The sequence below is a fragment of the Schistocerca serialis genome, chromosome 3, assembly GCF_023864345.2.
Source record: "Schistocerca serialis cubense isolate TAMUIC-IGC-003099 chromosome 3, iqSchSeri2.2, whole genome shotgun sequence".
NCBI lineage: Eukaryota > Metazoa > Arthropoda > Insecta > Orthoptera > Acrididae > Schistocerca > Schistocerca serialis.
This window is the reverse complement of record NC_064640.1, coordinates 81,805,381-81,820,884: the sequence shown is the minus strand read 5'-3', so window position 1 is coordinate 81,820,884 and position 15,504 is coordinate 81,805,381. Positions and strand designations below refer to the sequence as shown.

General features: G+C 42.4%; 1 protein-coding gene across 1 annotated transcript in view; it reads right to left on the bottom strand.

The window, feature by feature from the left end:
• The window catches only part of LOC126470689 (uncharacterized), a 289,231-nt gene that overhangs the window by 125,723 nt on the left and 148,004 nt on the right, over window positions 1–15,504 (bottom strand). Inside the window, exon 3 of the mRNA XM_050098690.1 lies at window positions 6,865–6,984. Coding sequence (XP_049954647.1) covers window positions 6,865–6,984 — 120 coding nt within the window. The remainder of the gene's footprint in view (window positions 1–6,864; window positions 6,985–15,504) is intronic.

Below are 15,504 nucleotides of genomic sequence, written 5' to 3'. Positions count from 1 at the left end.
TATTATCAGCAGAAAATAATTTTTGTTGCTATTTATTAATATTCATTTATTGCAATTATTGTTTATTTAAAATTTTGCTTAACTTTCCAGTGCTTTAGCTATGTGTCCAGAGGATCACAATATGTAAATGTTGTTTCAGCTGTCTTAGGTAATGGGCGTGAAAACAGATGTACGCGGCTGGACACTATATTCTGAACATATCTGCACACAGCCCAAATACGGACCGACCACCAATTCCTTAATTTTGGTACGTCGCAAATATCGTTTTTCGTCAGGCAATCTAATTACAATATCTATCTCCATTTCTTAGCAGCTAGTATGTCACAATCAATGCAATGCTTTACATGAGTCTGCTATAATCAGTTTCGATTAATCGACACAAGCACTGCAGCAATCTCTTTGCCAGGCCACTGAACTAATTTTATGTCTTTGAGGAGTTAGTCTCCTTTCGACCTATGGGAATCGTTCGTGGGTTGCAGTCCATGATGTTCTCCTCGCTTGATAGAGAATTCGCCATTACATTACGATTCGAGTGATGTCTGTGTTCCGTTCTGGGTTCAGTAGGAGAGCAGCCTGCCTTTGTCTGGTGGAGGTCCATGTTGTTGTGGAGCTTCTGTAATGAATGAAGAACAGGGTGAGACCGTTTCAGTTTACTTGCTGTGATGAAGCTTAGTTATCGTGATGAGGTTAAATTTGCGGAACGTAGTTGCGATCACTCCACAGGTCGGAATCAGGTCAGAGTGCTTAAACGTTGTTTAATGTAATCATGTATGTTGCTGATACTCAGTTCAATGGAAGCTGGTTATACGTCGTACATTTTTTTTCAACAAATGTTATCCTCTCCGCTCCTGAAGTATAAAACAGTTTTTACGAGGGTCACTCCAAAAGAAATGCACACTTTCCTAAATCCATCTTTTATTCTACATGTTTAGAAGGTTTTACAGTGTGTAGATACATCCTTTAGGAACAATATTTTCATTTCTCCACATAATTTCCATCCTTCTCAACTGCCTTACTCCATCTTGGAACCAGCGCCTGTATACATGCATGGTAAAATTCTGGACCAACCTGTTGGAGCCATTGTTTGGCAGCGTGAACAAGGGAGTCATCATCTTCAAACCTTGTCCCACGAAGAGAGTCTTTCAGTTTCCCAAAGATATGATAGTCACATGGAGCCAGATCAGGACAGTAAGGCGGGTGTTTCAGTGTTGTCCATCCGAGTTTTGCGATCACCTCCATGATTTTTTTGATTGACATGTGGCCGTGCATTGTCGTGCAACAGCAAAACATCCTGCTTTTGCCAATGTAGTCGAACACGACTCAGTCGAGCTTGAAGTTTCTTCAGTGTCGTCACATATGCATCAGAATTTATAGTGGTTCCACTTGGCATTATGTCCACAAGCCAGAGTCCTTCGGAATCGAAAAACACCATAACCATAACTTTTCCAGCAGAAGGTGTGGTTTTGAATTTTTTTCCTTGGGTGAATTTGCATGATGTCACTCCATTGATTGCCTCTTCGTCATCACCTGTCACAGTTCTTCCAAGAAATTCATCTCCACCATTCTCGTACTGTTCCAAAAGTTCGCTGCATACAATTTTTCTTGTTTCTTTGTGAGCCACTGCCAACATCCTGGGAACCCACCTGGCACAAACCTTTTTTAACGCCAACACTTTCAGTATTCTGCAAACACTTCCTTCCCCTGTCCCAACGCAGAGTGACAATTCGTTCACTGTGATGCGTCTGTCAGCAGTCACCAATTCGTTAACTCTCTGCCCATTGTCTGGAGTGTGTGCAGTACGAGGCCTGCCGCTGCGGGAACAATCCTCAATACTGCGGTACCCGCTTTCATCATGTAACCTGCTTGCCCACCGACTAACTGTACTGCAATCGACAGCAGCATCTCCATACACCATTTTCAACTTCTTGTGGATGTTTCCCACTGTCTCGTTTTCACAGCACAGGAATTTAGTGACAGCACGTTGCTTCTGACGAACGTCAAGTGTAGCAACCATCTTGAAGACATGCTGTGACGGCGCCACCCACGGGAACAGGTTGAACTAAGTTTGAAAACAAGCGGGAAGGATGTATCCACATAGGGTAAAACTTTCACACGTGCAGAATGAAAACCGTATTTTTACAAAAATAGTGTGCATTTCTTTTGGAGTGACCCTCGTTCTTATTCAGAAAACGTGAGATGATAATATGATGTTCTTGCTGCTTGTCGTGAATCTGACTCTTGTATTTATAGGTTTGAGTACCAATACGAAGTCGTAAAGTCATTTCCTTGTGTGCAGTTACAATATTAGGTGTTTATTAATATGCTTCTTTCGGATTTGTTGTAATATACAGGGTGAAGATTAATAAAACCAACAAACCTGCAGGGACAGATTTCTGAATTGCAATGGAGGGAAAAAGATCCAGGAATGGACGATGTGAATGCAATGACAAAAAATCGTTCCGGAACACAGTACAGAACTTTTTTCAGATATAAAAATCCAGGGGGCCAAGTCCAGTGACCTAGCAGGCCATGCTACAGGGCCTCCACATCCTATCCGACATCCAGGGAAAATGTTGCTGAGGTGTCGGCAAACTGTAATGCGGAAGTAGGGTGTTGCTCCATCATGCAGAAACCACATAATCTGTCGTATTGCCAAAGACACATTGTCAAGCAGCCCAGGCAGAGTATTCCGCAGGAAGCCCCGGTACGTTCCTCCGTCGAAGCATTGTAGAATAATAACCGGTCCAATATGTGGTCGCCAAGAATCCCTGCGCGCACACTGATGCTGAACCGATGCTGATAAGACGCCTTCACCATTCCCCGAAGATTGTCTGCAGCCCACAAATGACGATTATGCAGATTGATGATGGTATTTCTGGTAAAGTTGCTTCGTCGATGAAGAGGACTCGTGACAAAAATCCCATAATTGTGATGGTCTCGCATTGACAAAATCCTTCCTGTAGAGGAAAATCCGCTTGTAATAATCCATGTACTCGTTGCAGGTGATAGGGATAGTAGAGGTTGTGATGCAGGATACGCATAATAGTAATTTGGCTTACACCATGTTGGCGGGCCACTTATTTGGAGCTTATACTAGGGTGGTCTCAATATCCTGTAGAACCCGGTCCTCCAACTTTGGTGTACGCACAGTCTCCCTGTACGTTCGTCTGTCTGAAAGGGCCCACGGTCACACAAACGTCCAAAAAGGGCTTGAAACGTGTGATGCGGTTGGTGTCTGTTAGGGTACTTGTTTGTATGGGGGATGAGAATGTTATATTTTGCATAGCTTGAAAGTTTAGGGCTTGATTATCACTACTTATTGAAGTAGTCTCTGGTTTTTATCACGACACGCATGTTTCAATGCTTTAAAACAACGTGAGAGGTTTTTATGCAACAACAGAACACAAGAAAGGATCCAGTTATCGTTGCGTATTGCCGACGACAGACAATGCTTCAGTTCCAATATTTTCTTAGTATTAACGTTTTTATTTGTCGCCTTCAATCCATGGACCATGCAGCCCTCTCCATATACACGCCTACACCTATAGTTACAGTCTGCAAGACACATCAAGGTGTATGGCGGAGCACATCTGTGGTACGACCATCATTTCAGTCCTTCTCTTTTCCATTCGCCAGTGGTACGGGAGAAGAGCGACTGTTGATGAATCTTCGAATGGACTGCTCTGAGCCGGCCAGAGTGGCCGAGCGGTTCTAGGCTCTTCAGTCTGGAATCGCGCGACCGCTACGGTCGCAGGATCGAACCATGCCTCGGGCATGGATGTGTGTGATGTGCTTAGGTTAGTTTGGTTTAAGTAGTTCTAAGTTCTAGGGAACTGATGACCTCAGAAGTTAAGTCCCATAGTGCTCAGAGCCATTTGAACCATTTTTTGAACTGCTCTGATTTTACCATTTTCGTGAGACACATGCGGGGGAAGCACGAGGAGTGTTTGATAAGTAACGCAACATTTTTTTTTCTCGGCCAATTTCAGTTGAAAAGTTGAGGGATTTGTTGTGAGACATCGTGGACTATTCCCGCTTCAGCCCCTACAGTTTCATGAAATTTCGACATTTGGCGGCGATATACGTAGCTTTCAAAATGGCATACGTAACAGAGGTCGTTGCAAGCAGAGAACTGTCATTGAGTTTCTTCTGGAGGGAAAACAGAGTATCGCATATATTCATAGGCGTTTACAGAATGTATACGGAGACCTAGCAGTAACCAAAAGCACGGTGAGTCGTTGGGAGAGGGGCCTGTCATCATTGCAGCAAGGTCGCGCAAACCCGTCCTGTCTGCCGCGAGCCGGACGGCCGCATACGGCTGCAGTGTTGGAACGACTTCAGTGTGTTTGGCACCATAAAACACATTTGAACTTCTCCTTCTCCATGACAACGCAAGGCCTGACACAAGTCTGCACACCCGAGAGGAACTCACAGAACTTCATTGGACTGTTGTTCCTCATCCACTCTGCAGCCTGGATCTCGCACCTTCCGACTTCCATCTCTTGGGCCAATGAAGGATGCACTCCGCAGGAAGCAGTACACGGATGATGGGGAAGTTATTAATGCAGCAAGATGTCGACCAGTAGAGTGGTACCATGTGGACATACAGGCCCTCCCAGTAAGGTGGCGTGGGACCGTCGCATTGAGCGAAGATTATGTTGAAAAATAGGGTTTTGTAGCCAAAAGAGTGGGAAATAATATGATGTATCGGAATCCAGAATAAAACCAACCTGCTTTCACAAAATATGTGTTGTACTTATTGAACGCCTTTCGTAATATGTTTCACGACACTTCTCGGAACATACGCTAACGAAATGTCAACGATGAATCTCTCCGTGATACACAGATTTTATCTTTTATAGCCATCTCCACATACACCTATTCACCTTTCACTTTTAATCATCTGTCTACTGTAACTTCAAGGATTTCAAACTGTCAAACACCGTAATGAACACAGTGAACGTAATTCAGATAAACAATTATTCAACATCCATGTTTAATCCAAACCTTTTTAAGTTTCAAACATAAAAAATATATTTCACTTCAGGCTGCGAATTGTTTACGGCAGTTATTATATGAGAAAAAGAGACGGCATAACTCGGACGGTAAAGGGCAAGATTCCGCATTGACTGGCGGCTCTCCTCTTCCTGCTACGATGTGCCTCAGAGGACTGCCGACATCACCTGCACGTTGACTGGTTCCTACCATTTCGTAACGTAAATCTCCAATTTCTCAAATTCTCCAGTCGAATGCTTTTTCTAATTTTGTGTAAAATTTCTATCTGTTCCTCAGTGCTGTTGATATTTCATCCCTCTTTTACAACGTGTAATCTCAGCTTCGTGTTGCTGCTAGCATAGGTTGAAGGGAGATGAATCAGATCCCTCTCCTTAGATTTCACCTCCTTGCTATCCTTTCAAGGACTGCGTCGAAATACGTAACCCACCTGGCCGATATAACTTGGAATAGACAACCAAATGGTAGAAATTAATAATTTTAAATTATTTCAAGATTGCAAGAAAAATCTGATGTAAATTAAAGACTAACAGTATAGAATCTAAGGATTTTTTAAATATCTATTTAACTTGACCTCCTTGTATTTTTAACAAGCAGAAGTTTGCTTGGTTCTCTACTGACATTAAAGGATGTATGCTAGAGCAAAGGGGTAGTGAAAATGAGGCACTGCTTTGTCAGACTATATAATTTCCTGGTTTTGTGCTCAGATTTACAATGACAGCTACATACTCTGTTCACTATGTCCTGTCTATGACTTATGTGCATATACATTAAATTTTACCATATGTCAGTTGTAAGCAGAACTAGCAAATTTTTTAAGCTTTTACTGAGGACATTTCCTCTTTTCTGTTGTATTTTCTGAATATGGACATTGTGTGGCTATATCTGTCACGGTTACAAGCGTGAAATAAAAATACTTTTAGAAGAAAAATTTAGTACATAATTTAATTTTCTAGGAAAAGACGAATGACAAACTTTTTTATTCATCGAAAATCATATTGTACCACCGTCAACTGCTGTGATCAACCTTTATTAATGCTACCAGTTTTGACTGTCATCATCAGACATCCCAATGTTTGCAATCTCAGCATCTGTTTACACATGTGCATATGTCTCATTCCACTCTACATAATGTGAGAAACGCTAACTGAACCTTACAACTCAATTCATAAAGTCAAAATTTTGCGCAAAACGTCCAGTGCGTCAATGATACAATAGTAAAAGACATTAATATGATTTATGTAAAGGTTTTTTTTAAATTACCGCTACCAGTCACTAACTTTGTCAACTATTGTATTACTTATTTATTTAGCGACATGTTTCGAGGGTTAAACCTCATCTTCAAGCTAAATGGCATTACAAAAATAACTTTACAATAAGGTCATACTAATGTTACATAGTCTTTTCGTAAATGCTGTGGTCATCTTTGTTCTTCTGGCGTGGCAGTCTCGTTTGCAGCATTTACGAAAAGACTATGTAACATCAGTATGACCTTATTGTAAAGTTGTTTTTGTAATGCCATTTAGCCTGAAGATGGGATTTAACCCTTGAAAAATGTTGCTAAATAAATAAGTGATACAATAGGTGACAAAGTTTGTGACTGGTAGCGGTAATAAAAAAAAACTTTTACATATTTCTTGAGAGTCATGGTCGAAAAACAGTCAAAATGGCTTCAAATTCATTAATATGATTTTCGCAGCAGCTGATAGCGGTGTAATATGATTTTACATAGGTTTCTGCAAGTTGTCCTGCAGCATCTTCTGCAAGTATTTCAAATTTTTTGTCGTTCGCTGCAGGGAGCTCGGAGATTGCCAGAGAGTTTACTTAACGCCGGTCGTTATTGCCGCCTACCTTAGTGTCCATCGGCGTGAGGCTGACGGACGTCACGTCTTGGCCGCCGAGCGCTAAAGAAAAGAATCCGGCGTCCAACTCGCCTTCCTGAGCCATGCTCACAGACGTGGGAGAGACAGCCTGAAAAAATGATGAAAAAGGGATTACTTTAACCCTATCTATGTAAATAAAAACGTAAATGTTCGTTTATTCAAGATCGTATCTCTCCGAAAATTCTTCACCGATTTTATTGGAATTTTAATGTGTGTGTGTGTGTTGCTTTTATATATATACCGAATCGCGGTTTTCGGCAAAATGTTTTTAGCGTTGGTATTAACTGAGATATTTAAGTAAGTACTTCTTTTTAAATGAAACCGAATACTTTTTACAACTGTAATCGACAGCTCTTGAGAAGACAATTACAGTGATATAGCGTTTGTTAATGTTAACGCTGAAATCTGTCGTAAAAATATTCGAGAAATGTCCTAGAATGTGAGAGAACGGTGGCCGGGAACGATATTTGCGTTGCAGAGACTGCCAGGCAGGCGTCTCGGACCAGGCTGCGTACTTGCATACCGTAAGGTAGACCTGCGCTACGAGAATAAAACTTTATTTCCCCTTGAACCAACTTACGATCTAGATGCACGCTCAACTACGAATGGTGTATATGAAAATACGACATAGAGTAGAATCTAGCGTATCACAAAGCGTTCCCAGATTTACGTGAGCTGAAACAAAGGCATCAACTGTTCATTCTTCAAAAATAAAGAGATCTTATACGTTGCAAAAAGCAACTACTGCATTGAATATCTAAATTTTAGAAGGAAGATTTGACCTCTCTTTTTCTATACGTGGCTGTGTGCTTCTTAAAGATAAAATGCATGCTGTCGGACAACTGTCTCTATCTACAGTGCTCTAAATTATATCATATGGGATTAATTCGTTGGACTAAATATTTTATTAAAATATTTTGGTGACCACCTGTACACCGCAAAATAAACATTCTTCTTAACGAAACGTCGTTTCATACTGAACGCAAGCGCGTAATGGCAGTGTTACCAGCTACGTACAATACACGCTGTCGACTTATTTGATACTGCAACGCAATTTCGTACACACGTAAATGAAATAAATAATTTACTAACAATGATTTGGTAACCACGCGAATCACATAACATAAATTATGTATTTAAAAAAACTTTAATCTTTTTTTAAGCATCTGTTCAAACTGCTGACCATGGACTGAATGGCATATTTGCAATCGCCGTTCGAAAGAACGATGAACAGATTTAATTACAGTGGATGATATGGTAGAGCACGCAGTGGCGAACTCGACGTCACATGTCGTCTGTCATAGTTTGGGCTTCTTCATAGACTGCACCTTTGAGTGCTCCCCAAAGAAAGAAATCGAGAGGAGCCAAATCGGGAGACCTCGCAGGCTAATTGGCAACAGAATTTCGTCTCATCCAACGTCCAGAAAAGTTCTCATTCAGTATTTGCGTTCCAACACAGGACGAGTGAGCTGGACAAGCATCGTGTTGCAGACAAATGCATTGTCGAATATCCAGCGGTACCTCTTCTAGTAGAACCAGCAGAATGTTTGTCAGAAAATGTGCGTACGAATGTCAATTTAGAACGCCTGAGATGAAGTAAGGTCCCACAACGTAATTTCCTATGATGGCACAACATATGCTTACGCTCCACCGCCGTTGATGTTGCACCTGACGAAGCCAGTGTGGATTTTTGGCTGTCCAGTAGAGCACGTTATGCAAATTTACATTAGCGTCGGTAGCTTCATCGGTAAAGAGCACACGTTGGTAAAAAAAAATGGAGTCGTCTCTCACTTGCTGAAGGGCGAACCGACAAATTCTGTACGACGTTCCAAATCACGATAGTCGAGTGCCTGATGTAGTGACAGGTGATAGGTATGGAAATTCTGCCGATGCAGATCACGAATGACTCTCGTCTGGTTGATTCCATATTCCTTGGCAATATGTCTCGTACCACTGTGCGTATTCATTATCGTCGTTACCAGAACAGCTTCTTCGTATTCTCTGTCAGTTGCAGTCTTCTTTCTTGTCCTCTTTTTGGCGTTGAAGCAGTCTGTTCGCACTAGCGTCTTAATACTTGTGATTCGTGCAATTACCTGGCGCGTCAGACATTGGGGAGCCGCATAGATAGTCCTATAACGCTGTACTGTTTTTACGGCATCTCTTTTACATTCACCGTATAAAAATAGTGCATCCAACTTTTATTCGTGTACATGTGTGCGCGCAACAAATGTTGAAGCAGAAATGAACGGCCTGCAGTGCACACAAGTAAACAGACAAATGCGTTGACATTCTGACAGCGTAGCACGAGAGCTCTGCTTGGCGGTGTTTGCGCAGCTAATGCCGATTCCTGCCACCGTGCTCTCAAATTTTAGGACATTTCTCGAAATTTTTTACGACAGGTTTCAACGTCAACATTCACAAACGCTATATATGACTGTGACTCTCTTCTCAAGAGCTATCGAATGCCGTTATAAAAAGTATACGGCTCCATTTAAAAGGAAAACGTACTTGCTTCAATATTCACGTTGATACCAGCGATAAAAACGTAAGCCAAACAAAAAAAAAAAAAAAAAAAAATACGTGGTGTCAAACCAAAGCTGGCTACACATATCGATATCACAGGCGTTACCCACAGTTTGCTGCAATATGCAATGAAATATGGGAGGTAAACCTAAAGATTATGCCTCCCTTCTCCCAATGGAGGTCAACATAGAGCCGAGCCCAGCACGGAAGCGCTCTGCCAGTTCAAGACCTCAGCTACAGCAGTCAAAATCGTAGTGTAGCACTGGCGAGTAGTTTAAGTTTCAGATTAACCTATACTGTTGTAAGTGTCGAACACTGAACTGCAAGGGAACAGTCTGTTAATTAGTGCATCAGGTGATGTATTCAAAGACAATGACAGTTGCAAAATTACCCAGAACTCCTGTGACAAAGAAATGTTTAAAGGTCAAGTAAAATTTTTATTCATTTACGTAATAAGGCAAACTAATATTTCATGATTTACTGTTCATAAGTGCCCCCTCACCGAGCAATCAGAGAGCGAACAGTTACTGTTGGACGAAAGTAGTTTTTTCTGATGACAACATACTACATATACAGAGCACAAAAGTCATATGATAGCGATATGCATGCACATATACAGATGGTGGGAGGGTCATTTACACAAGGTATAAAACGGCAATGCTTTGTCGCAGCTGTCATTTGTTCTCAAGTGATTCATCTGAAAAGGTTTTCAACGTGATTATGGCCGCATGATGGGAATTAACGGCCTTTGAACGCGAAATGTTAGCTGGAGCTAGATGCATGGGACATTCCCTTTCGGAAACCGTTGGAGAATTCAATAATCCGAGATCCTCTGTGTCAAGAGTGTGCCGAGAATACCAAATTGCAGGCACCACCTCTCACCAAGAACAACACAATGGCCAACGGCCTTCACTTAACGACCAAAAGCAGCAGCGTTTGCGTAGAGTTGTCAGTTCTAACATGAAGACCACACATTGCATGTTGTACCACCATACAACGAGACCTTCAGAGGTGGTGGTCCAGATTTCTGTACACACCGGTACCTCTAATACCCAGTAGCACGTCCTCTTGCATTGATGCATGCCTGCATTCATCGTGGCATACTATCCACAAATTCATCAAGGCACTGTTGGTCCATATTGTCCCACTCCTCAACGGTGATTCGGTGTAGATCCCTCAGAGTGGTTGGTGGGTCACGTCGTCCATAAACAGCCCTTTTCAATCTATCCCAGGCATGTTCGATAGCGTTCATTTCTGGAGAACATGCTGACCGCTACAGTCGAGCGATGTTGTTATCCTGAAGGAAGTCATTCACAAGATGCGCACGATGGGGGCGCGAATTGTCATCCATGAAGACGAATGCCTCGCCATTATGCTGCCGATATGGTCGGAAGATGGCATTCACGTATCGTACAGCCGTTACGGAGCCTTCCATGACCACCAGCGGCGTACGTCGGCTTCACATAATGCCACCCGAAAACATCAGGGAACCTGCACCTTGCTGCACTCGCTGGAAAATTCGTCTAAGGCGTTCAGGCTGACCGGGTTGCCTCCAAACACGTCTCCGACGTTTCTCTGGTTGAAGGCATATGTGACACTCATCGGTGAAGAGAACGTGATACCAATCCTCAGCGGTACATTCGGCATGTTGTTCGGCCCATCTGTACCGTGCTGCATGGTGTCGTGGTTGCGAAGATGGACCTCACCATGGACGTCAGGAGTGAAGTTGCGCATCATGCAGCCTCCTGCGCACAGTTTGAGTCGTAACACGACGTACTGTGGCTGCACGAATAGCATTATTCAACATGGTGGCTTTGCTATCAGGGTTCTTCCGAGCCATAATCCTTAGGTAGCAGTCATCCACTGCAGTAGTAGCGCTTGGGCGGTCTGAGCGAGGCATGTCATCGACAGTTCCTGTCTCTCTGTATCTCCTCCATGTCCCAACAACATCACTTGAGTTCACTCCGAGACGCTTGGACACTTCCCTTGTTGAGAGCCCTTCCTGGCACAAAGTAACAATGCGGACGCGATCGAACCGCGGTACTGACCGTATAGGCATGGTTGAACTACAGACACCATGAGACGTGATGGAATGACTGGAACTGATCGGCTGTCGGACCCCCTCCGTCTAATAGACGCTCATGCATGCATGGATGTTTACATCTTTGGGCGGGTTTAGTGATATCTCTGAACAGTCAAAGGGACTGTGTCTGTGATACAATATCCATAGTCAACGTCTATCTTCAGGAGTTCTGGAAACTGAGGTGATGCAAAACTTTTTTTGATGTGTGTATGAATAGTAACAGAAAACGCAGCATTTGGAAAGAAACTGGCAAAGAAATGGGAGTACTGCTTACAATGTCCTTTTGCCAGATCAAACTTCCTTGCATGGAATTCAGATAATCTTTCGATCTATCCCGTATCTGGATAGCATTATTTTCGAAATTGGTCCCTATATGATTTAGGTATTGTAACTCTGCCTCTTTAGTCGCTTCATTGTCAACAACACTGTACCTATCTTAAAAAACTGTGTAAGGCACCACAAGAGGCAAGAATCATGTTCTCTACACATTCCAGACTGAGACAGATCTCGCGACAATAAATCCTAAAATTTTGGTGCAGTATTCCAAAAGCTTTTCAGAAACTCTTCAGGCTCTGTTATGTCTGTATATGAACACTTTTTTCGATTGGTCATCTAATTTTGTATAAGGTTAAAGGTCTCATCAAATAGGCTTTTAATGGAAAAACTTCCTTGCCACGTGAGGCAGTCGGAGCCTCGTGACTGGTTATCCTTTGGGCCTGGCATATTCAAAGTATTTCTTTCCAGTTTTGTTGCTAAATTTGATCGTGAGAAGATCCCCAGATCCCTATTCTTTCCTAGGCCACCAACGTTCACATATATAAATTTATAGTCTCCTTCCTGACATAACTAAGAAATTATTATCACAGGGATGTTACTTTCATCCATTTTTCTCGGAGGTTGCCTAACGACTTCCATATAAAATTTGTTACGTATTGTAGCACCGCTGCAGTTCAAACGCGGTGTACTAATAGACACGCATCGTGCGGCACCACTCTGCTCCACTGGAGTTCTGCTAAGTGTGGTCTTAACTTTAAAGCGCAGGGACACCTTCTTCTTTCGACGGCACGTTGTCACTACGTTAGGTGCGCTTCTGGATCTGGATCCACTCCAACTACGGTCCATTTCTACTATAGGGATCCATTAGATTCTAGGTGAGCCGATCTTATCCAGTTGACGATGGTCATTACCAAATTTTACACACGCAAGTATGCACAACTAACCGTATGCGTTGTTGTGCGAAATCCAGTTAGCACTTCTCCCGTTTGCTGGTGAGTTACATTTTCATTCTTACCCTGGAGCTACTGACCTCTACAACTGCGATTCTTTTGACTTGTTATTTTAATTACTGTAACAACTGGCACCTGTTTCCTGAATGATCGCATTCTTTTATTACAGGAACTTCCACACCCACATTTTCTCATCTTATGGATTTTATTTAGGACGCCCACCATCCGTGTTTAACAGCCTTTTAGTTTGATGACAACCGTTGATGGATCACTAACTTTCGTTTATAGCAACACCTTGGAACATCGCAGTTCTCATCAGACATTAAGTCATGACTTGTAGCTAATGAATGTGAAAATTGACGATCAACAGTATCATATAATACTGCCTCCGTAACGAAAGTTTAACAGTAACTATACGGAAAAGCACTTGTGGTGAAAGCTTTTCAAGTTTCTTTATATTCATCTACGATTTTTATTATATAAAAATTGTAATTCCTTTATACAATAATGCATCTGAGGATGCAACTTTAAGGAGCGAAACCAGTCGTTGGTCTTTGAATGAATTACATTAAATAACCAATGCAGTCATACGGACTTTCATTCGTTCTAATCTGAATTGGCTAATAACAACTTTTGTAATATTACAGTATGAATGTTCCAATTCAATCAGTCATTAACTGCATTAAATATCCTGCAAAAGGTTCGGTTCATTTTTTTTTTTTTTTTTTTTTTTTTTTTTTTTTTTTTTTTTTTTTTTTTTTTTGTAGGACTAATAGTTTGCACGTAGCGAGCGAGAGAATATGAAAATTCATGCAGGTGCCGTTTAAAGACCAGATACAACACTTCGGGTTGCATAGAACATCAGCATGGGCAGCTGAATCACCCTGTATAACATCATTTCCAAAATACAAAACTAAAAGTTACGTAAAGCATATTTTATGACTGCATTTACAAGTCGTTCTGAGTTCTTTCTCCTTACAGTGACAGATTACTTGACTTCGTCTCAACATCAGCTTAATTAGTGCCTGTATGAAGTAAGTGACGAAATCTGTATTTCAGTTTTAAGAATCAATCATGTGTAAATCTTATACTGTCTTAACAATATCAGATATTAGTGGATGATTAATGCAGTTTTACTAAGATAACAGAAAAAACTGAAACACAACAGATCCCAACTGAGACCACAGTATCTACCTGTAATGGAGCTGTACACTGAGATAACAGATGTCATGGGATACCTCCTAATATCGTGTCGGATCTCCTTTGACCGGTGTAGTGCAGTACCTCTACGCGGCGTGGATTCAACACGTTGTCGGAAGTCCCCTGAAGAAGTACTGAGCCATGTTGCCTCTATAGCAGTCCTAATTGCAAAAGTGTTGTGGGTGCAGGATTTTCTGCACGAACTAACCTCTCGATTATGTCCCATAAATGGGATTCATGCCGAGCTATCTGGGTGGCCATGTCATTCACTCGAATTGTTCAAAACGTTCATCAAAGCAGTCGCGATCAGTTGTGGAACGGTGAGATGGCACATCGTTGTTTGGGAACATGAAGTCCACGAATGGCTGCAAATGGTCTCCAAGCAGCCGAACATAGGCATTACCAGTCAATGAACCGTTCCATTCCATGTAAACACAGCGCACACCATTATGGCGCCGCCAGGAGCTTGCACAGTGGCTTGTTGACTACGTGGGTCCATGGCTTCATGGAGTCTGCACTACACTCGAACCCTACAATCAGCTCATATTAATTAAATGGTGACTCATCTGACCAGGGCACGGTTTTCCAGTCGTCTAGGGTCCAATCGATATTTCCTCGAGCCCAGGTGAGGTGTTGCGAGCGATATCGTGCTGTTAATAAAGGCAGTCGCGTCGGTCGTCTGTTGCCGTAGCCCATTAAGTCAAATTTCGCCGCACTGTCCTAACGGATACGTTTGTCGTACATCCCATGTTGATTTCTGCAGTTATATCGCGCAATGTTGCTTGTCTGTTAGCACTGACAAATCTACGCAAATGCCACTGCTCTTGGTCGTTAAGTGAAGGCCGTCGGCCAGTGCGTTGTCCTTGGTGACAGATAATGCCAGAAATTTGGTCGGCACACTCTTGTCACCGTGGATTTCGGAATATTGAATTCCCTAACGATTTCCGAAATGGAATGTCCCATGTAATTACCTCCAACTACCTTTCCACGTTCATAGTCTGTTAATACCCATCGTGCGGCCATAATCGTGTTGGAAACCTTTTCACATGAATCACCTGCCCACAAATGACAGCTCCGCCAAAGCACTGCCCTTTTATACCTTGTGTACGTGACATTACCACCATTTGTATATGTAGATATAGCTATCACGTGACTTTTGTCAGTTCAGCGTGTGTGACAGTGAGACGAAAGAAGTCTGTTAAACTACTTATTTCAGAGGAGTAAAATCTAGAATCAGATTTTGTCACCTCTGCGTCGCAGTAAGTCCTGGCAGTTGCTAGAGTCTCTCCCGCCACAGTTCCGATCCGATTGTATGGTTCAAAAATGGCTCTGAGCATTATGGTACTTAACTTCTGAGGTCATCAGTTCCCTAGAACTTGGAACTACTTATGCCCAACTAACCTAAGGACATCACGCACATCCATTCCCGAGGCAGGATTCGAACCTGCGACCGCCGGCCGGTGTGGCCGAGCGGTTCTAGCCGCTTCAGTCTGGAACCGCGCTACCGCTACGGTCGCAGGTTCGAATCCTGCCTCGGGCATGGATGTGTGATGTCCTTAGGTTAGTTAGGTTTAAT